The sequence below is a fragment of the Thrips palmi genome, unplaced genomic scaffold (genome assembly GCF_012932325.1).
Source record: "Thrips palmi isolate BJ-2018 unplaced genomic scaffold, TpBJ-2018v1 HiC_scaffold_15, whole genome shotgun sequence".
NCBI classification, from domain to species: domain Eukaryota; kingdom Metazoa; phylum Arthropoda; class Insecta; order Thysanoptera; family Thripidae; genus Thrips; species Thrips palmi.
Window position 1 is genome coordinate 11526055 of NW_023144624.1, and position 23406 is coordinate 11549460.

The 23406-nt window shown below is 51.7% G+C and overlaps 1 protein-coding gene and 2 non-coding genes across 3 annotated transcripts; 2 read left to right on the forward strand and 1 right to left on the reverse strand.

Moving 5' to 3' along the window:
- Nucleotides 1-2562: 2562 nt before the first annotated feature.
- On the reverse strand, nucleotides 2563-8848 carry LOC117641221. Its single transcript, XM_034378373.1, has 5 exons — nucleotides 8824-8848; nucleotides 8606-8767; nucleotides 5520-5619; nucleotides 5120-5414; nucleotides 2563-2694 (listed from the first exon to the last, which is right to left on the reverse strand). Exons 1-5 carry the CDS (start codon nucleotides 8846-8848, stop codon nucleotides 2563-2565), a joined length of 714 nt encoding a protein of 237 aa, XP_034234264.1.
- Nucleotides 8849-22977: 14129 nt separating this feature from the next.
- Trnag-gcc lies at nucleotides 22978-23048 on the forward strand. The gene has a single exon. It is a non-coding gene; the product is annotated as a tRNA-Gly (tRNA).
- Nucleotides 23049-23136: 88 nt separating this feature from the next.
- Nucleotides 23137-23209, forward strand: Trnan-guu. Its single transcript has one exon. It is a non-coding gene; the product is annotated as a tRNA-Asn (tRNA).
- Nucleotides 23210-23406: the final 197 nt, after the last annotated feature.

The following is a 23406-nucleotide window of genomic DNA, read 5'->3' on the forward strand; positions in this document are numbered from 1 at the left end:
TTGCATGAAGTCGCGGAACAATCTTTTTAGGCACGAAGTAGCCTTATAGTATACCCAGGATTCAGCCGGCCCGAGATTCAATTTGTGTGGCCCTTTATGCATTTCGGAAATTTTCTATACGATTTTAATGAGATTTTGCAGACTTGTAGAACTTTGAACGCTGATTCTCATGCTGAAATCTGGTTAAAAAGTTAACGGCCAATTTTGAGAAATTTGCTGTCAAAATCGCCGTTTCCATGGCAAAACTCGACTCGTCAAAGGGAGTGGGGGGAGCCGAGCCGGGGCGGACCAATAGCCGAGCTTCATTTTGGGTCTGTACAGCTTACTCCAAAAGCTGAAATGGCGCGTTCGAAATGAAAAATTTCTTTGACTGCAGGTAGACAAGATGCAACAATAGAATTGGTGTCGGTTCGAACGCAGTTTTTCGGGTAGAACTATCCAATAATACTTCTTGATCGGAGTGTGTTTGGGCATGCGCAGTAGGTTTGCAACCTGTTTAACAGTTTAACCAACTGTAGCATTTGAAATCTGTATTAATTTTGCTCTCTTTTTTGTTTTTCTTTGTTTCCTGCTTATGAAAATTCATATAAAACAAATTTTCAATTTTTATGTGATAACTTTCTAAAAAAATATTCACAAAAAATTAGCAAAACAAAAGTTCTTTTTTTCTGACATAAAGTTTCCCAAATATTACCTTTTTTTTCTGTCAATAAAACAATTTTGTTGTTGTTGTGATTCAGTTAGCACTAGGACCACTTCGCTCCACCTCGCGACTTGCAGTGCTCATGTTCCTCGAACAAGACTCACCCGCGTTTCGAAACCTTCCCTCCCGAGTTTATGAAGTTTGTCAAACCAACCGTCGTGGTGTTGATTCGTTGTGAGTGAGAACTATTACACAGAATTGAAGAAAACATGACTAGAGAACCATAGCCTTTTGAAACAAGCCAAACAATTCAACGTCAGCAACAATGGAGGGGCAGTTTTAATGCCCGACTGCTGGTGCTTTCAGCTTCGCGATTTTCGCAAGGGCGTAGACGCCGAGAAGATTGTTGCCAACCCTTGAAAATTAATTTACTGCCTTCTTTCTGCTAAGAACATTTTAATAATGATGGACTTTAAAGATGTTCCATTGTCAGAACACTGCGGAATACATTAGCATTGGAATTTTTTGAATTTACCAGCATTCTGATTTCTATTTATTGTCAAGTTTAAATTTCGACGGGTGGCACATCGACCACATTGGTACCACTGCCATTGGTAGTCCCCTGAGCCACAACTTCACAACACCACCACTTCTTTTCTTTCTCCACTCTCTTAAGGGGGCAGTCTCGTCCCTGTACCCTTTTTTAGGGGGGTTTTCCCTCCCTCTTTTGATGACGATGATTTTTTAAATATACCTCTTAGAGACAAACGGTAAAAACCAAATGAAAGAACAGAATTTTTACAACATTTTCAAAAAAAAATATTTTGTTTTGCCTTTAGTTGTAAGGGAGTTATAGGGAATGCAACAAAAGCCGACAAAACTTACAAAATTTCACTGCGCGACAATTTTCTCCGGAAGTTCTCAACTTTTTGGCAATCGGTTTGCGGCATCTTGAAGATGAAAAAATCCTCTTTACTTTAACCTACAATCGTCCATATAGCCCAAGGAAAACCTAAATTAAAACCGTTCCTAAGTTTGTGTAGGTTTTTGGTTACGTTTTAGAAGGTGTAATCCTTGGGCTAGATGGACGATTGTAGGTTAAAGTAAAGAGGATTTTTTCATCTTCAAGATGCCGCAAACCGATCGCCAAAAAGTTAAGAACTTCCGGAGAAAAATGTCGCGCAGTGAAATTTTGTATGTTTTGTCGGCTTTTGCTGCATTCCATATAACTCCCTTACAACTGAAGACAAAACAATATATTTTTTTTTGAAAATGTTGTAAAAATTCCGTTCTTTCATTTGGTTTTTACCGTTTGTCTCTAAGAGGTGTATTTAAAAAATCATCGTCATCAAAAGAGGGGGGGAAAACCCCCCTAAAAAGGGGTACAGGGACGAGACTGCCCCCTTAATCAAATTGACTTCGTGACTCCTAGGATTTCTTGAAATCGTATTTTTATTTTTGGGATCCGGTTAGAGTTTATTTGCTGGGGAAAACATTTCTCTTGTAAAATATCTGCCACTTAAAAGGTGCAGTCTTTTCACCCTTGACTGAAACGCAGAAGTTTCATCAAGCATTGTCTACTGTCAATGGTCGATTGGTCATTTCATGGACAGTCGTGTCATGCATTCCCCAGCCAAATCTGTTCACTAGATGTACCCGTGGTTTTGGACTTCTCAAACTTTGTGCACTAAGCTTTCGTCCAATTTGTTCCTTTACTGACAGTGCAATTGAGCGAAAAGGAGAGGGTGGCTTTAAATTCAAACGATAAGGTGTAGTTGTAATCAGCATCATTTATTTATTATTGTCGTACACGAATGAATAGGTCTACCCGGTTCACCCAGCAAGCACTGCTCTCTTCGGTCTTGTGGAGGGCAGGTTGGACAACACGCGACGCGCAGACAGACGGTCGGACCGCCGGCCTACTTGACGTCGTCATCGATCGGCATGGTGGCGCGCGCTGACATGCACCGGCAGCCCGACGGCACGAGCTGGCGGTGCTGGTTGTACTGGCCCGCGTCGTCCACCGTCACCACCACCACGGGGGCCACGAGCTGCAGACAGACCGACAGAATGACTTACAGCACACTGCTGTGAGGTTGGGTCCCTATTCCGCGGAAATGCCGTTCTGGAAAGGAGAGCCACAACCCGTGGTACCCTTCTCTCGTGGTGGCGCGCGCACTGTGAAAATTTGAGTCGTCACTTCATGACGATTTCAAGGCTGGTTCACTCTGGCAAAAAGGTACGGAAAATTCTGTTAATTTTTAGCAGATGATACGTTCACGTATCAGCGTGCTTGTACTCTCGTGCAGAGAGTACCGAGTTTCCGGCTAGCCAGGCAGCAGTTGCCTTGTTGCCTGACTAGCAAGCCTAGAAGAGGCCGAGCGCCTCGCTGGCAAGGCAGCGGCTGGCTGGCCTGCCTAGAAGATTATGAGCGGAGGGCCCGCAGCGTGCCGCGCCGCGCCGCGCCGTCGCCCGCCGCACCATGAATCGGGGCGGCTGCGGGGGCTCGAGTTGCGCGCGCGGCGTATAACCTCGACACCCAGTTATCTAGTATACTCATGAAGTGCGTCCCTCGCGTTGCGCGTCGTTACGGGACGCTGCTAGCACGCATCGCGTAGCGGCCCCCCTCGCCCATTCCCTTGCCGAGACGCCACGTCCCGCCGCGCCCCGCCACACCCCGCAGCAGTCTACACACACACGCACTTGAGCCTTGAGTGCGTAGAACGCATAGTGCAGCGCCCCCCGAACCCCTGCCCCTCTCGAGAAGCGGCGCGTCGGCAGTCGGCAGTGTGCGCCACTCTTGCTTATCTATCTTGAGGTCGGGTTCGAAAGGCGCCTTGCCCTAGTACCGAACACAACTTTTATGGGTATTGAGTAGTTATGTGATTAGCCACCAAATTGTGCATCCTCGCGTTGAAACAACGAAAATGATACCCAACACAAGTGCACTGAAAAAAAAAGTGTAGTTAAATTTACCACACTGATCCTAGTTAAACGAGCATTAGTTGATATGACTAGAATTCTAGTCATTTTCACTAGATTTTTAGTTGCATCTACCAGTATGGGTGTGGTAACATTTACCAGCCATCTAGTTAAAAATTGTGGTAGATTTTACTAAACTGTATTGTAATTGTCACCACACTTAAAATCCAGTTACATTTGATAAGTTTGTAACGTACTGCATCCACACAGTCCCCAGCAACCTTCAAAGTTCCGCTTTGAGCCGAAAATCCCTCCTTGATCATAGCATGAGATGAGCGGCCGGACGACGCACAGAGTCCTCAGGTGACGGAGCCGTAGACCTACCTCCGGGCAGCGCTGAGGCGAAAAGCGATCGCGATTCAAAGTTGCGTGATGCTTGCACGTGAACTTGAACATCACCTTCATTTTCACATTTTTTTTCTCTTTTTCTTTATTTAGGCTATATTTTAACTAAAAAATTTAGTTATTTTTACCACACGAGGGTGCTGGCGGCATTGTGAGGATAACCAGAATTCTGGTAATTTTTACCAGACGGACGCTAACTAGGCAGTGTGGTATTTGTTACTAGAATTCTAGTTGGTTCCTATTTTACTACACATTCTGGTAAATGGCACTAAAATTCTGGTTGGCCTAACTAAACTTTTTTTTCAGTGTGGTATCGGACATTTGAGTGTCCCACCGTCATTGCGAACATGGCACGTTAGGATATTCAAAAGTTGTACTAAAATTGTCATTTTCATGAATTACCATGCGTAAGAGATTTGTCAAAAAAAGAGTTCCGAGTTTTTACTCTTTGAAAGAAATTGACAAAATGTCACATTCATACATTTCAATAAACATTCTCATAAGTATCATCTGCTTTCACGTTAGCGTTAGCGTTATTTTGCCAGGATTCTCCGTAGCCCTCTTATCAATATTCTCCGTAGGCTCTTACAGTATTCTCCGTAGGGCCGTACAGTATTCTTTGTAAGTCCGCACAGTCTTCTCCGTAGGACCTGGAAGTCTGTATAGTCCTACGGAGATCACTGTAAGGTCCTACGGAGAATAATGTGCGGTCCTACAGAAAATACTGTAAGAGCCTACGGAGAATATTGATAAGGGGGCTACGGAGAATTACCACAAGCTGTTTACAGAATATTCCGTGGCTTTTTGCCACAGTGTTTGTTTTCCTTACAAAGATGTCGTCAAAACAATGAATGACATTGTTGTCACGCCCATGCAATAAGTATAGAAGCTTCGATGAAATCGTCGTCAATTTGTGATGAGTGTGTCATCATTGCAAAGTGATGGAAATATCATCCACAATTTTGTCATGATTAACAAATTTTCACCGTAAAACCTTGCAAATTTTGATTCGTAACACGAAGCAAAATCCCTCGTAATACGGTGGATTGCTCCATAAAAATTAGTGCAACTTTGCTTTAATTTTCTTCGTCCTTATGCATGCTCCGTAGACCCATGCACGGCGTGCTGCGTCTGGCCCACTGGCCTCACCTGCGTGCACACGAAGGCCGTCCTGGACCTGCAGCTGGAGCCGAGGCAGGCGCACTCGGCGGCCAGCAGCTCGGCGGGCCAGACGCGGCGCGGGTCGACCACGCTGTTGAGCTTGACGGGGCACGGCTGCTCCACCACGACGGGCAGCACCTGCTGCAGCAGGCTGGCGTTCTTGAGCGCCTCGCACGCCTGGTCGCCGTCCGGGAAGTTGGTGAGCGCGGCCTTGGGCAGGTGCAGGAACCCCGAGTCCAGCTCCGCCTGGTGGTGGTGATGCGACGAGGGCTGGCGGCGCGGCCTGCGGACACAGGGCTGCCGTCAAGCACGCCAAGCCCGGAGGCGGGCCTGGGGCCTCACAGCGGGACTCAGGGTTGCCCTGCAGGGCGTGACACTGAACTCTAACCTTTGGAACTGGCGGACGCTGTCGATGCCGGTGCTGGGTAGCCTGCTGGGCTCCAGCCACGGCCGCAGCCGCGGGGCCGGGATGGCGCAGCCGTTCGCGTCTGGAAGCAAAGTCACGAGCACGCTACACCAGCGGTTCCCAACCTTGGGGTCGCGACCCCAAAAATTTCGAAGGGTCACGGCGAGGTGGTTGGGGTCGCCTGGGGTCGCGGCTGTTTCCCGGCTGGCAGAATTGTTCAAAACGGTCGAAAATGCCTTTAAAAACTCGTGTTTTAGGCCGACTTTAAGCAGCAACTGCGTCTGATCCGAGGCGGTATTTCGTCCTCCCTCAGCGGTCATTTGGTCTTTGGACCTTCTTTTAGCATGCCTTTGTTACGGAGTGCGATTATCAGCCTTAGTTTGGGAGCAATATTGTCTCAAAGTGGATCAAAATGGCATTCAAAGGCATTTTTAACTGTTTTCATCAACTTTGAGACAATACTGCTCCCAAACTAAGGCCGATAATCGCACTCCGTAACAAAGGCATGTTAAAGGAAGGCCTAAAGACCAAATGCCCATTGAGGGAGGACGAAATACCGCCTCGGATCAGACGCAGTGGCTGCTTAAAGTCGGTCCAAAACACGATTTATCAAAGACATTTGTGGCCGTTTTGATCAACTTTGCGGTAATACTGCTCCCAAACTAAGGTGGATTATCGCACTTTGTATCAAAGCATGCTAAAGAAGGGGTCGCGTGGGGTCGCGAAATTTTTCCTGGGGGTCGCGTAAATTTTTTGTATCAAATTTGGGGTCGCGAACCGAAAAAGGTTGGGAACCGCTCACTGTTAAAAAAATTTACTGAAAATTCATAATTTTTTGTAAGAAGTCGATTTACTTACATTCAGTCTGAATTTTCATACCAAAACTTTCATACTTCGCGGTCTGAAAGTTTCAGACGACGTTAGTCTGAATTTTCAGATCAACATGTTGTATGAAAAATGATACCATTCGGTCTATTTCATCAGACTAAGTTGTACGAAGACGTTGAACAGTCGCACTAAAAAGTGCCACTCTGTAGAGTAGAACACAAATCGGCGAACTTTTGCCATCGGTTTATCGTAGACGCTTAGCGGATCGTCTCGGCTCAAAAATTACACTGCAGTAGACTCCCACTTTCAATGGTAGTGAAGAGGCTATAGGTGACTGCTGAATTGCGAGAGAGAGCGGCCTTAGCCCAACCACGCGCCGACCCGTGGCCATGCGCGAGAGTGAAATTGCATTCTTTGTTATTTAGCTTATACTGCACTTATTAACCTGAATCTTGCTTTGGTGCGCTCATGCCCTTTCAGACAATCACTTGGAATAAGTTTGTAACAAAATATTCGCAATTTCGCCTTCAAGTGGCAATTTTAGCTCCAAGAGATCATCCATGCGACACTAGCGCCACCTAGCGGATAGAGCAATAAGTGTCCATTTCGGAGCTCTGAAACATTCTCTATGCTTTTACGACACTAAACGTAAATATTATTTGAAATACAACAGCAGTATTGATAAAAGTTCTGAGAAAATCGAAAAATGTACAGAGGGGACGGTTTTTTTCACTCGTTTTCCGATTTCACAAGTATGAATTTAGTTTTCGGACGACAATGTACAAAACTTGATAGCCATCGCTCTAAATATCCAGACTTGCTAGTCTAAATTCAAATTTCAGACAACAGGTCAAACTTTTCAGACAGTTGGTCTTAATATTTGTACCATTTTATGAATTTACGATTCAGACCACCAAGTAAGACGAAATCAGTCTGAATTTTCATATTTTTTTTAACAGTGCTGCGCTACACCAAGAACGCGTAGTTTTACGTCGTTTTTTAAAAGCAGTGCACTGACAACCTTAAAAACTTAGGCCTTACAAAAGAAAGCAGTTTGTTATGGCAAAGTATTTTGAGCGTACAATAAGCTTACAAAGAAAATGCTTCGCAATTTACGCACTATTTTTCTTTTCGTGGAACCTAGTAAATTAGCCTGTACTGTGTGTGCTCGAAATACTTCGTAAGGTTTTAACCGTGTGTTGACGCTCAGCCTCAAGCGTAGTACTCCCAACCGTCCCTCTCCCGCCTATCGACGTGACCAGGCTATGCACGAGGGTGTTAGTAAGGGAGAGTGGGGTAATTCCGGACACGGGGTAATTCCGGACACTTCGATTTTCACTGGGTTTGAGTGAAGATAACTCAAAAGCCCGCCTAACAGAGGAAGATAATCAGTGAAAAATGATAATTCCAAATCGCCAAGGTAGGAGGTCAAACCGTTTGGCTGTGGTCGCTTCACGAAATTTGAGTACCATCAAAAATAGGCAAAAGCTGCATCTTTCCCTCGTATATCCATGTACTTATCGTACCTTACCGTCAAGTTCAGCCCCATGACTAAAATTTTATCATATTATATGGTCATTGGACTTTACTTGGGCGTTTCGGGAGTGCTCGTATGGCTCGCCGTTTTCTTACAATTGAACATCAAAGGTTTTCACTACCTGTGGGGTAAATCCGGACAAGAGGGGTTATTTTCTTCAATTTCCCGCATAATGTTAAGGTAGTGGGTTCAAAATGGTGGACATGCATCCCCACCGTTCAGAAGGGTAAAGAAAGAACGAAAAATAGCATTGCAGCTATGTTTAAGAGCTTTACTCAAGACAGTGTTGTCAATTTAGGGGTTTTGGGGGTTTTGATAGAAACTATTCCTTATAATATGCTTTGAGTAATAATCAAACACATCAGTTCGCAGCAAATGTCCTTGTACGCCTTCTAAAAGCATGCCTCACATCAAAACAAGCGAAAGTAAGCTCGAGTAGTGTCAAATTTTAAGGTCGTCCGGAATTGCCCCATAGGTCGTCCGGAATTACCCCAGCCTGGGGCAATTCCGGACACGAGCAGGGCTTTTGTTAGGCGCCTATATCTCCCTAACCGTTGCTGAGAATTGGCTTTCATATATATCATTTTGAAGGTAAAGGTCCATACTTTACTCTCCTGTGATAACATTTGACCCAAGAAGCATATTCAAGCTCAAAGACCAAAAAGAAAAAAAAAACGTCCGGAATTACCCCACTCTCCCTTACCTGGGACTGCCACCGCCTCGGCCCACCACCTCTCCGCGGCACTGCGGTCGCCCTGCCCTTGGCCCTGCCGCACCGCGATGCCGCCGGGGATGCGTAGTCGCGGGTACGCGTCCCCGAAGAACTGTTCATGGGGGTCGCGGGGCCCCGTCCCCAGTGCGCCACCTTGAAAAGAGGAAGAAATGCTCTCATTAGTTTCCGTGGTGTGGAGTGGAAAGTACAGTAGCACTTGAGGCACTTGGGCATGAACTCACACTACATACTCATACACATAAAAGTTTTCAGCATTTGATCTCAAAATTTCATTCTTAAGTCTAAATTTGCAGCCAACAGTGCACACTAAATGCTTTTAGACTTTTTGTACATAATTTTGGACGTAATTGTGAAGTATGTTACATACGAATTTCTGCATAAATTGGACACAATTTTAAAATTCGTTAGTACAATATAAGCACAAATTACTGTTCCTAATTTATGCATTAAACTGCACACATCTAGCATATGTACGAAACTGTCTATAGTTATGGAAAATTAAAGTATACACAAACATTTAGTGTGAATGAATGGTATAAGGCATAAAACAACGTCACGGCCTCAGGACCAACCTGGGGCTTTCTTAGGACCGCCGTCAGGGCTCAAAGGAGATGGAGCTTCTGTCCTGTATGCCGTAAACTGCGCTTGGAAAGTCCATATTTTCAGTACCAGCAGCACTGCAAATACATTCGTGTTTCCTTTCACTCAATTCTGAATGGTAAAATTTGGCCTTCTAACCGCGGTTTACCTTTTGATATTGTCAAAATAAAGCGGCTCAGGAAGTCGGAGTTCCAAATTTTGACATTGTCGCATGGTGATCCGTGACTAGAAGGCTAAGTTTTGGCGTCAAAAACGAAGCCCCATGCAAGTAAGAGGATAAAACTTACCAATGATTTGCAGTGACTCTCTACATCAACATAACAAAGCTTTGACGAAAAATCACATAGTAAATGTATTTGGATAATTTTTGTGCGTAGTCTCACAAAATTTAGTGCTAAAGAAAATTTGCGTTCAAAATTTTACGGAAAACCGCACAAATTTGTAACAAGAACATCACAATTCCATACGGAATTTTGTTCCACTACGGAAAGCGCGAATTTAATGAGATCACGCAAATAATTTGTGCAAGGAAATTAAGTGAGCAGCGTCACTTTTCTGCCCCTCCACCAGGTGGTCTTGTCAACACTTTAAGAATCAAAAGACCTTCGAAGAACGTTGAGCATTTGTAAAATACAATGCATTCACTTTTTATACGAAGCATTGCTTTGGGAGTTCCTAATTATTTTTCCCTGCAATATGGGCACTCTCAGCAAACTCAGCAAACAACATACTGTAAACAGTTTTCAGGAACTCTAAATCTACCGTCTCACTTCGCCCTTCAAAAATCCACCTCAAAATCGTGCCAAAAAGGGGTGCTTTCTGGCCCATTTTTGGGTCGTATTTGTGGCGGGTATCCAGTGAGCGCCGTAAAAGCTGTGTTCACTGTGCAAAATCGCTGATATCATTGCGATTTTAAGAAGAATTTCGTGAATAAAATTCGGTGGGGTCTCGAACAAACGTGCACTTTTAATCCAGGTAAGGAGCAAGTACACACTTGTAGGCGTAAGCCATGATGTCCGTCCCTTGCAAATGTCGGCGTGTCATATCCCGACCTACGCCCACACGAGTCGACCACTGTTCTACACCGTACGAGACAGCTTGTTTAATGTTCAACGACCGACAACCATTGCTAAGGCAGGCTTCAAAGTGCAAGACGTGGTGTGATCGACACTTTAAAGAGTCGGACACGATTGTCAGGACAGTGCGGCGAACGCCTGCAAGTGTGTACTTGCGCTACACTTGGATTGTGGACAAATGGTTTCATTGAACGTGTTGAGCGGTGGAGCAAGCAGCGGGCTCCTGGGCAGTGCTGCTCACCGCGCGCGCCGGCCGGCTGCTGCACGGCGAAGATGTCCGGCCCCAGCGGCATGAGCGGCCCCAGCGCGGCGCCGGCCGGGGCGCCGCCGAGCAGCACCAGGGTGGCGAGGAGGGCGAGCGGCAAGGCCAGCGGGGAGGCGCGGGGCTCCATGGCAAGCCGAGGCAAGCCGCGACGGCGGGGCGGCGGGGCCAGCTGGGCCGCGGCGGGCTACTAGCTGGCTACTGAGGCCCGGAAGCCCAGACGCGCTTTTATACCGGACAACCGCCTCCGTGAATGGGGATGCTCGGCGCCACGCGTTGGCACGGCCAGGGGTAGGGGGATGTCCTGGTCCGGCATGGCGACAGGCTGGCTGCTGGACCGCGCCCCCACGCGCGCCGAGGGGTGCACGCCGCCGGAGGGCTAGGCAACCCAACGCACTCCGGTGCAATGGGGAGTGCCAGCGCCGTCCCCTCACTGGTAAAACAAAGGCATAAAAATTACGCCCTTTGGGGCATAAATACTCTTTTACGCCCTTGCAAGGGCATAAATCGTTTTATGCCCTTGGGAAGGGCGTAAATGGTATAGGAATTTCATGCAAAATTTTAATGCCCTTCCCAAAGGCATTAACGATTTATGCCCTTTCAGGGCGTAAATCGTTTACGCCCTTAAAGGGCATAATTTTAATGCCTTTGTTTCACCAGTGCTTGCAAGCACGTTCTTACTCATGCATGCTTGGACAAGTACACACCTACAAATGCTCTTCATACCAAATGGGGGTCCTATCATGACACTGTGCTCGCCCCGGGGCCCCGCGGGGGGGGGGGGGGAGTGACGCTGTTCCTCCGACGCCGGAACTGCCCGAAATGGATTGAGCTTTGCACCGGGAGGGGGACGCCACGGCGGAGACCAAGAAGGGGTCCTCTGAGCGCGTGCCGCCTTGGTGCATCAGACGACCGTTGCGTGGGGACGGGTGCGGACGTGTGTTTGTGTGAGTGTGTGTGTGCTAGTGTTTTCTGCCCCGGCCCCGCGCAGCGATGAACCTAGTTATGTTAATGATTCGATCTTAGCCGCTCCTGTGGCTAAGAACTACACTGGATAGAGACACCAGGAACGGAAGCTGGTGAGTGTGAGGCACTGTCCTTGACAGGTGTGCTCAGCTTGTGGAGAGAAGTAGGCAGCCAACGTACGTGTCTTTGTACTACTTCTCTCCTTTGCTACGACTCTTTGTTCCATTTTAATTTTAGTTCAATTTTAGTGGAAGTATCATGATTGCTGCACATGTCTCCATTGCCTCTTTTTTGCAGGTGACCGATTGACGCCGTGGGCAACCGGACACCCACCATTCAGGTAAGACAACAATGATCAATTTTTCGTTTCTCTTATAATACGGAGTTTTACGACCTGAATTGTGAAACGATAAAAGCGTTCCATCAGGTCAAATAGTGCCGTGCTTGTTTCCCCGCGGGCGGCTGTCGCACCGAACGGACTTGAAGATAAGTCCCAGAATAAACCACTTTCCTTGACTTCCTGACAGGAAGGCGGTGTAGTGTGTTTCCTCTGCTAGGGTGCGTGTTTGACCCGTGTCATCCTACACTGCACGAAGAAAATTTTCTATTGAACTTGAGGGGCAATGAATATTAGTATCACTGCTACCCGACTGCTACCTCCTTAGAGAGGTGACCTTTACTCAACGATGCCAGTGACGGCTACCCGTACAGCGCACTTTATTACTTGGTGGGGGCGGAGGGAGACGGTAGGAACAAAGTTGACAGCGTGCTAGGTTGGGGTGGGTGTGGGTGCAGGTAATGGTTTTTGGCAGAGCCAGTTCGTAGCTTTGTGCTCGCTGTTTGTACCTACCGCTGGCGGAGTCGCCGAGCCGCCTCCGTGCCAACGAGGCGTTGCCGTGAGGGTCGCGGTGGCCGCGGTCCCCAGCACCCCAGCCCCCTTCGGAGCCCCCTCGGAGCCCCCTTTGGGGACGCAAGTGGCGTGGCGGCGCTTCCGGCTGCGCAGTGCTCGTGGCGGGGGCCCGGGCCGGCCTCGCAAAGGCCCGAAACGGCAGCCCGACGATCAATTGAACGCGAAACTGCGTCGACGACCACCCCGGCCTCCGAAAAAGGCACAGAGGGAAAATCGAAGTTTCTCCGCCAAATTTACAAAAAATTTATCTGTTTTCTTGTACTTTCTCATCCGAAAGGCTTGTTTCTGTCTATCGGCCTTCAAACGGATGTTCTGTGCGGGAATGATTTTTTTTTTTTCAGGTGATCTGGGAGGAACATCGATATGGGTCCACGTTAATTTACCGCTGAGATGTACGTGCGCCCGGCACGTGTCAGGCCGCGCGCCTCTCTTTGTGTGTGTGTGTGTGTGTGTGTGTGTGTGTGTGTGTGTGTGTGTGTTGTGTGTGTGTGACGGAAGCGCCGTGCCGAGGCTGCCGAGGGAGAGGGTGATCTGCTCTTCCTCCGCCTCGCATCGGCAGGACAGCATCTCCCAATGAGGCTGCACTCGGCTTTGTACGTTCGGCCTTCTTCGTGCGTCGTGCACGTCGTGCACGTAGATCGGGACGCCGCGGGATGAGCGAGCACTGAGGCGCCCGGCGGCGCGGGTGCACGGAGTAGCGGTAGAGGAAACAAAACGTGTGTGATGGGGAAAACTGATAAGTGAACGAGGCCACGTCCAAAAATGTTACTTTCAAACAGATATCGTACGAAGAAATGCCTGTTGACGAAGGATTTTCCTTTGCGCCGCTCCAGGGGCGTAAATCGTTTACGTCCTTAAAGTGCATCATTTTCATTCCTTTGTGACATCCGTGTTCTCCACTTCACTTGCTGTGGGTCCGTCTGCGGGATTAGCGTCGATGCCGGGACCCCGGCCATCCAAGCGCAGCACGGCCACTTCCCCCCATCAGCGCTTCGACGAGCTTCGAGGCCCGCTGATCCCGCGCCGCCTTTGTCGCCCCCGAGGCAGCGTCTGCGCACCCCGTTTGATCCGCGCTTTGGCGGCGCTGGCGGCGCTGGCGGCGCTAGCAGCGCCCCCGCCGCGGGTACCCCTCCCGCCGCGCTGCCGCGCCCGATGGGTGGCCTACCCTGTGAGCGGCGGGCGCTCCCGCCTCGACCGCCCCGGCCGACCGCCCCCCCGGCTCGGTCCAAACTGGTTCAACGCCCCGGCACAGCGATGCCGGGCAGTGCCGTCTCTCTTGCACTCACGGCCCGTGCCACAGGGGTGCGAGGGAGACAGGGCCCACTGCCCGGGATCGCTGGGCCCTGCCTGGCCGCCACGTGCGGCCCCGCGGGGGCGGCGGGGGCGGCGGGGGCGGCGGACGGGCCGCCGCGGCGCTTTGAGGCGGACTCCACGCGCGGAGAGCGGAGCCGCGGAGCGTGGACAGGGCGCGGGTGGCTCCAGAAGCGGACCGCCCGAAACTCGTGCATGTCGCCCAAAGCTATACACTGTGCCGAAATTGATCGTTGAAATTCGCCCACCGTTCGCGCCTGTTCAGCTCTAACGTTTGACCGCGGCCCTCCCGCTTGGTTTACCTCTTCGCGACAATTTCCCTTCACCTGCTGCTGCTTGACGTGGTAGCTCTCCGAGGGCGCGCTCCGCTCGCCGCGTCGTCGGCCGGCGTGTCATGAGCATTGCCACAAGTGGGACATTCCGATGCATCCGGCCGATCCTGCGAACACGGCCACGACGCCGCGGGTTAGGTTAAGCGGCGAACCGTAGGCAACCCGACCAGCCGGACTGGTCCACTCAAGCGCACTCGTTGTAGTCCTGATGGATGCTGCGTGTCCCCCTTCCCCCTCTTGCACGCGCGCGTACACACACACGCACACACACACGCACACACACACACACACAAACACACACACACACACACACACACACACACACACACACACACACACACACACACACACACACACTCACACGCGCCGTGCAAGTCACTAACACAGCTGCCGCCGCAGAAGCCGCAGCGGCGAACACGGGCCTCTCGAGCGTGGCGTGGCTCGGCGTGGCGCGGCGCGCGGGTCTTTTTACTTTGCAGCAAAAACAAGCCGATTGGCTCGGCTCGGCGTTGCCTGGCGTTGCCGTATTTTCTGCTAATAACAGCCGTGCGTGGACAGGCGACGCGTCGCGACGCGGACGGGACGACGGCCGAGGACGCGGCCGGACAGGCGACGGACAAGGCTTGCTTGCGCCCGACGACGACGCCTTCTCGAGCGGGGCAGCGGAGGCAGCGTGCACTCCGAGAGTCGCTCTCGTCGCTCCGTCTCTCTCGCACTCATGGGGCGTCCCGTGTAGGCGCGGGAGAGACAGAGACACGAAAATGACTCTCGGATTCAGTCTGCAGTGTGTCTGCAGCGGAACAGCGGACCGGCAGCGCGAAGTTCGAGAGCGCGCTGCGCACAGTGGGCCAGAAGACCGGTGGAGGCGGCCAAAACTCCAGACGCGTTTTGAGCTCCAGAGTCGCTTAACAAGCCTCGAACCGAACGTGTGACCCCACCAATGGATTCCTCGTTCGGAGAGCAATCCATTGGTGGGGTCACACGTTCGGTTCGAGTCCTGTTTAGCGACTCTGGAGTTCGAAACGCGTCTAGAGTTTTGGCCGCCTCCACCGGTCTTCTGGCCCACTGTGCTGCGCCAAGCCGCTGGCCGAGGCTGAGGCTGAGCGAGCCCTGCAGGCTGCTCCCGAACACTGCTTCGTCGCTCTGTCTCCCTCGCACCCCAACGGACCACCCTATGAGTGCGAGAGAGACAGCGACGAAAACACTGTTCGGAATCGGTCTGCAGGGTGGAATGCACCGCCAGGGGGGCTATAAATCGATGCAGACTTTAGAGCGCCGCGCTGCCGCACGCTGCCGCGCCGTTGTGCCCCGGGTCGACCTGCAGGCCTGTCTAATGAGTGCCTTAATGACCTCTCGGGGCACCCCGTTCCGACCCCGTTCGCGCAGAGTGCACAGAGTGCACCGAGAGTGTCTTGAGTGTCGGGCGCGCCGCTGTGACGCTAACGCGATCGCCCGCTGCACACAATGCCGCCTCTGTTGCGCGCTGCAGACTCGTTCCGAGAGTCGCTTGCGTCGCTTGTCTCTCTCGCACTCATGGGCGTTCCGCGTCGGGGCGAGAGGGACGGAGCGACGACAGCGACGCTCGGAATCAGTCTGCTGCATACTGCAGCCCGCGGCGGCCTGCGAGTGCGTACCGCGGCACCGCACTGCTTGACTTGAACGGGGGCCGCCTTTTGTGTTGGCGCGAAACAGTGTTTTTAAAAGCGCGGCCGCGGGGCGACTGGCGCAATCACGGTGGGCCCACGAGGAAAAAAAAGACACTTTTTGTGGTGATCAACTTTATTTGACATAGTTTGAAAGGCTGAATTCGACGTCGATAGCTGCAGTCGAAAATCCGGCACCTTCACATGGAGAGGCTGGTAGCCACGCAAGGTGACAACTAAGCAAGGGTTTGTGTTTCGTCGTACCATTGCCCGGTCGTAACAAGCCTGCTTTTGGTTGTAGCTATCATATTTCCGATTGTAGCTATCGAGTTCAGCCTGTCGAAGCAAGTTGATCACCTCAAGAAAGTCCTCTTTTTTCTTGCCTAGGGCCGCTTGGCCGCGGGGTGGATGCTGCATGCTGCGTCGGACAGGAGGCGTGTTTGTTCTACGTTCTACGCGTTCGGCGGCAGCGGCGGCTACCCGTGGAACCGGCCGGCCGGGCCAGCAGACTCATTCCGAGAGTCGTTTTCGTCTCTCTGTGCCTCTCGCTCCTACACGGGCCGCCCATGGGCGCGAGAGAGGCAGCGCGACTCTCGCGCGGTCGAATTTGTTCTGGATTAAAAGCGGCCGGCCCGGGCCGCTGGACGCGCGGTCATTAAACACCTCGGAGTCTCGTAATCGACGCAATCAATGTCCCGGACAGCCTTTAAACGCGTTCATCTGCCGCTACACTGTGCTACACGGTCCTACACTGCGCGCCTCGCGAGGGCCAGCCCCTTGGGCCAGCCAGCCCGGCCAGCCTCCGCGCACCGGCTTCCTTGGTCCGGCCTGTTCGTCTTGACCTTTTCAGCGTAGAGTATCGTCGTAAATAATTCCACAAGCAACATCGTTCGCTCGCGGGCTTTGCTGCGCTTTGCTGCACTTAGGGGCGGCTATTTATGACTGCTTGAGCTGTATATCGACGCCGGCCATCGATTCGATACTTCTCGAAAATGCCCTCGCGTTGCCCATCGGCCGCCGCGCCTTCCTCGCAGGGCTGCTTCTCCTATTTTCCGGCCGGTGAGCACTGCGAGCACACTGCGAGCGCACCGGGAGCACCGGGCCGTGGCAGACACCTGCACCGGACCGGTACCGGTGCCGGTGCGGCCCTCCGCGCGCTGGCTGGGGCCGGAACACGTCCCCTGGGCCTCTCGCATTTCGCCGCCTCGAGACAGGCGGACGCGGCACCGCGTTGCAGCGCGGCGCTCTGGCACGAAGAACCTCGCCGACAACGAGGCCCTTGCCTTCCTCCAGGCGGCTAGGAGCCTATGGGCCAAATGTCTTTCCGCCCCCTCGCTCGATCCGAGCCTGGCACGACAATGAGGATGACAACGTGCACCACACCACGACGCTCAGGTGTCCGCTTCGCAGAGTTCACGTCCACCATGACGTCACCACGACGGCGTCCATGCAAGACGACCTCCACTAAGACGTTTCGAACGAGGAACGCACGATTTGTCCTTACGTCGGCCAACCACATAAAGTTCCATGATCTCCACGACGTTGTTGTCCTCAACAACTGAGTCTTAGACTGCTGCGGTGCGCCTCTTTGCTATGACCTCCGCGACGACCACCTCGAAGACATCGCCCTCCACGACTCCCTCCATGACGACGCCCTCCACGACGCCCTCCACGACGCCCTCCACGACGCCCTCCACGACGCCCTCCACGACGCCCTCCACGACGCCCTCCACGACGCCCTCCACGACGCCCTCCACGACGCCCTCCACGACGCCCTCCACGACGCCCTCCACGACGCCCTCCACGACGCCCTCCACAACGCCCTCCACAACGCCCTCCACGACGCCCTCCACGACGACGCCCTCCACGACGACGCCCTCCACGACGACGCCCTCCACGACTCCCTCCACGACGACGCCCTCCACGACGCCCTCCACGACGGCGTGGCCCGCGACGAGGTGCTCGAGGGATTGCCCAGTCAGAGGCCCCCGCGGCGCGGCGACGCGCGGCGAGCCCTGCGAAGCCCATGCCATGCCATAACGTGAGCCGCGCGGGCTCGCAACGCGCTTCAGCAGGCTCACTGCTTGCGTCGCCGTCTCCCTCGCACCTTTGCGGCCCTACGGGGCAGCGCACGAGAGCGAGAGGGACGGAGCGACGCAGCCTGCTGCAATTGCATTGCGCAACGCCGCGTGATTGGGGCGCTCTGCCTTGGCTCTGCCGCTCAACGCCCGTATGTCAATGGGATTTATCATGCGTTATTGGGTGGCACTCGTCGCTCTCTCTCTCTCTCTCTCTCTCTCTCTCTCTCTCTCTCTCTCTCTCTCTCTCTCTCTCTCTCTCTCTCTCTTTCTCTCTCTCTCTCACGCACTCGCGGGGGCGCTCCATGGGGGTGCGAGAGAGACAGAGCGAAGGGCCCCGTTCGGGATCAGACTGGACCCCGAAATCACACGCGGCGCACGGACGCACATAATAGTATCTTGTCCTCTAATAACGCCTCGGACCAAACAACTCCAGACTGCAGGCCTGCAGGGCTTGCAGGGCGGAGCGAGGCGCGGGGCCGCCCCGGACTCGGACTGCCCTGGCGCGGGAAAGCTTTTGGTTTGTTTTCTCGCGGACGTGTCCCGGTGACCCGGAGGGCCCGAAGCTGCCCGAAGCACAGCAAGAGCAAGGTGTCTTGGGTTTGCCTTTACTCATTGTGTGCATTGTGGATATTTTGTCACATTTCTTTTGTATAGTGCACACTTTTATCACTAACTCTGTTTCTAAAACGCTCAATGATAATTTCTTGTTTGCGGCCTGCGCAAGTTACGATTGAATCCGAACTGCCATCCTTCCTCGGGAGGTTGTCCACCACGTGCGCCGCCATTTCGTTATTTGCGGGCCGTTTTGAGAAGGACGACGTGGAGCCGACGACGGTGGGGAAACGGCCTGGCGACGGGCCGTGCTCGCGGGTCGGCCTGGCGAGGCTTATCTCGTGAATGTGATCTCGATGCAGCAGCGAACCGCGCGTGTGTGTGACCGCGTCTATGCACGTGCCAGCCTTCGTGTGTGTGTGTGTGTGTGTGTGTGTGTGTGACTGATAGAGAGATTTCGATCGAGACTGGATTCGAACCAAGCTATCATCGCGGTGCGTTTGGAAACACGACGAGACATGCACACATGTCACCCCCTGAGGAGGGGATCAGTGGATGTAGGGGAGGGGGAGGGGGGGCAGTCCTTTGCCGGAGGAACTTGTCGATCGTTATCGCGCGTTTATTTATTCATTTTCCCGCTTTCGCACTTTCACTCGTAAAAGGCCGTGTCGTCGAGCTGTTTTGCCGCGAACGACATGTCGTTGAGTCTGCGTGCGTCGTCCCGTCGTCCGCCCGTCTGCCTGCCGGGCCTGCCACGCCCTGCCGCATTGCCGGCCGACATTCTCGTAAATCGCCGGCCAGAAGTCGCGGCTTGGGTCGGGTCGGGTCGGGTCGGGTCGGGTCGGGTCGGGTCGGGTCGGGTCGGGTCGGGTCGGGTCGGGTCGACCCCGACGGACCTCGCGCGGTCCGCGACAGAAAGCGAAATTCGGCAATCGGCGTTAATTTCCGGCCCCGGCCGTACCGCTGTGCGCACGCCGAGCGGATCCAGGCGGAGGCGACGGGAGCGTTGCCCTCCTTGAAGTTGGTGAATCCGAGGGGTGAATCACTAGTGTACTCATGTGTGCAAATTAGTCCGTACTCAGTGTACTCACAAGTTTAACACTAAAAATCCAAAGGTCAGACTTCTCGCCACTCCAGAGGCATGACATAAAAGTCTCGCCAAGTTTTGGTCAGACCTGAAAGTCCCGCCAAAATTTGGTCAGACAAAAAAGTCTCGCCACAAAACGGTCATACACAAAAGTCTGACCCTAAAATGGCGAGACTTTTGTGTCTGACCGCTACCTAGAGGCCGTAATGCGCCGGACGGTTACGGCCTATAGGCCGTGGCCAGGCACAAAAGTCTCGCCATTTTGGGGTCAGACTTTTGTGTATGACCGTTTTGTGGCGAGACTTTTTTGTCTGACCATATTTTGACGAGACTTTTAGGTCTGACCAAATCTTGGCGAGACTTTAACGTCTCGCCATATTTTGGAGTGAAGTCTTTCCATCCAAATTGCAGTGAAAGGGGGCGAAAAATCACCAGTTTTTCGACCGATTTGGCGCTGAGTGCCGTTTAAAACGCTAAATAAAGCCTTAAAACGTTTACAAATATGAAATTTATGAGTAAAATATAGTGTACTCACCCGTACTCATGTACTCATGTGTACATCAGAACGCCGAGTGATTCACCCCTCGGGTGAATCCGCCTTGAAGGTAGGCAACAAGTACTATAGCTCCTTGCCCGAAGGCAGGCAACTTTTGCGACATCGCCGCCCTTGCGGCACGCTGAGGCAGCCGAGCCGAGCTGCAGACTGATTCCGTGGAGGGTTTTCCGTCTCTCTCGCACGCAGAGGGAGTTCCCCAACGGTGCGAGGGAGACAGAGAGCCCGCTCGGAGTGAGACTCCTGAAGGGCGGCGCGGATTGGCCGCTGGCCGCTCGCTTTGCACAACAGCCCCGCCGTCTCCTGATTTAACGGCCGATTTTGACGAGGCACAAATGAAGCCTCCCGCGCCAGACACCAGCCCGCACTCCGAACGGCGTCCTCTCGCTCCGTCTCTCTCAGACGCTCCTATGGCCGCGAGAGAGACAGAGTGGGCCGCTCGGAGTCGGGCTGCAGGCCGGCCGGCCTAGACAGCACTGCAAACTGAATGGAAAGACATTACGCCAAAATGTGGCGAGACAAAAAGTCTCGCCACATTTTGGCGATACTTTCATGTCTCGCCACAATATGGTCAGATTCAAATGTCTCGCCAATTTATGGCGAGACTTTTTTGTCTCGCCAAAATATGGCCCAAAATTATTTAAATAGGGTAGGCAATGCATGGATTCATAGCAAAATACATAAACTACTGCATTATTCACAAAATTCACGAGAAATCATTTCTGATCACCACTGATAGTTGTTTGACCCACTGGGGACTCTCAAGAGTAACGCTGTTTGTTTCGCTCATAAACCAAGAGGTGCGTCTTCACATAACAGGGCCGCTCACATTCAGTTTCATTGAAATCAGATTGTACTCACAATAATCACAGTAGCACTGTGGCTATGAAGAAATTTGCAGGCAGGTTGAGAGTTGATTCATCCAATAAAGATTGTCTACAAACATGTAGCTTTGAGTACTGTACAACTTAGCCCAGAGAACAGATGGTGCAGACTGTTGATGAACTTAACATTTTGACAGTTCTCCTTTTCCACACGCAGTTTGACAATAGCTCGAACGATAAAAAGACATCTTCGCGAACAGATAACCCAGTTGGCAACAGTCGTCATCGCTCCAAACTAGAAAAAACTTAATTTTATAGAGCAGGAGCACATCGAGACAAATGAAGGTTCACTGGGGATCAAATGAGCGGGAACATTCAAATGCTCCCTTTTTTGTAAGGCATGGCGTTTAATGCTGAAAGAAGTTAAATGTTGCAAAGATGCCTAGAAGGCATTTGTGCGCATCGAAGCACGCATAGAAGTTGCTGCAGAGTGTTAAGATTGCCTCATGAAACTTTGGCCTTAATGAAAGTAGGATCCCCAGCGATAGCGCCTGCTGGGTAGGCAACAAGCAGTACACAAGCGTCCATAACCTCCAACTGCATAGCTTTTATTTGTTTCACGAGATGAAGTCCTAAAATTTTCAATGAATCCATGTTCCTGTAAGGCACGAATGCCAATAAATTCGTGGCGAGTCATAACCTCCGCTTAAATGGTAGATATATGGTAGAAAAGAAGTCGAAATTCAAGCTTCCCGCGAGATTGATCCCCAGTGAGTAAAGAACGTTCTGGGTCCCATCACCGCTACTGACTTCCCAGATCGCATCTGCTCCTGCTCTATTGATGCAATGTCGGGAGGAAAACATGATAACCAGCGGCCATTTCCTCAGGTTACTTTTGTTTACGAGATGTGAGGATGTGACTGCGAATACTGGTTTGGTCATGCGTATAATTTCCCAACCCGAATCTGAATCTAAATCGTCACGCCCATAACTGCCCATAACCTCTTCTGTCCAAAAACAAAAACATAGCCTCTAAAATGGCTGCCAGCCTCTGAGCGATTGTTTGACTTGCAACGATATAATTTAGTTTTTCCTAGTTTCGAGCAATGACGACTGTTGCCAACTGGGTTATCTGTTTGCGAAGATGTCTTTTTATCGTTCGAGCTATTGTCAAACTGCGTGTGGAAAAGGATAATTGTCAAAATGTTTAGTTCATCAACAGTCTACACCATCTGTGCTCTGGACCAAGTTGTACAGTACTCACAGCTACATGTTTGTACACAATCTTTATTGGATGAATCAACTCTCAACCTGCCTGCAAATTTCTTCATAGCCACAGTGCTACTGTGATTATTGTGAGTACAATCTGATTTCAATGAAACTGAATGTGAGCGGCCCTGTTATGTGAAGACGCACCTCTTGGTTTATGAGCGAAACAAACAGCGTTACTCTTGAGAGTCCCCAGTGGGTCAAACAACTATCAGTGGTGATCAGAAATGTTTTCTTATGAATTTTGTGAATAATGCAGTAGTTTATCTATTTTGCCATGAATCCATGCATTGCCTACCCTATTCAATAATTTTGGGTCATATTTTGGCGAGACAAAAAAGTCTCGCCATAAATTGGCGAGACATTTGAATCTGACCATATTGTGGCGAGACATGAAAGTATCGCCAAAATGTGGCGAGACTTTTTGTCTCGCCTCTCCAGAGGCGTAAAGTCTGACCTTTGGATTTGTAGTGAGCAATGGGTACTCGCCCCCTGCGCGCCGAACTCGGCCATAACTCGGCGACTTAACGCCGCACCGTAACGGTGCAGGGCAGGGCCATGGCAGTGCAGTGCCACGTCGCTTCTTTCTTACAGAGTCGCTAGCGAGCTCGCCGCCGCGGTTGCGTCATTCGGCGCTAGAGCAAAATAGTTTATTTTCCTTTTTATTGACAAAAGACACGATCGTTGTCGTTGCCGCCGCGTTTCATATTTTCCCGCCGCCGCCGCCTGCCGCGCGATGATGCCCGACCGGCTCGGCTCGCCACGGCCCGGCTCGGCGTTCAGCGGCCGCTAGCCCAGCGGCTCCGTGCGCGCCGCGCGCCCAGTCTGGCGCGCTAGGGGGACCCCTTGTGCGGACCCCGGCCTTCACTGGCAGAAGCATCGGTGGTTCAGTGGTAGAATGCTCGCCTGCCACGCGGGCGGCCCGGGTTCGATTCCCGGCCGATGCATCTTTTAGTTAGCGAGCAGAACAATGCTAGACGATCATCGCCTTGGAACGTCAAGGGTGCACCGTGGGTCGCTCACAGCCGTTCCGAAGCCTCCGTGGCGCAATGGTTAGCGCGTTCGGCTGTTAACCGAAAGGTTGGTGGTTCGACCCCACCCGGGGGCGGCTAATTTTTGGCTAAACTCCCTCCATCCCATTTTTAAACCAACGCCCCTCTTCGCTTATAAACCAGTAAGTGTCATGTCCCATCCAATTCGATTAGATTTAATTTTTAATTTCCCACTGCCTGCTGTTCGGCCTCTCACCCACTCGACCCGCCGCTCTAATCGACTTTACAGTCCCAGACGAGACTCAAAAGCCTA

Coding starts and splice junctions, on each gene's coding strand:
- LOC117641221 (XM_034378373.1), bottom strand. CDS start 8,848: ATGCCCAAGTGCCTCAAGTGCTACT. Junction 5,415..5,519: donor AGCGTCCGCCAGTTCCAAAG/GTTAGAGTTCAG, acceptor CTGTGTCCGCAG/GCCGCGCCGCCAGCCCTCGT. Junction 2,695..5,119: donor CGGCCTTCGTGTGCACGCAG/GTGAGGCCAGTG, acceptor GTCTGTCTGCAG/CTCGTGGCCCCCGTGGTGGT.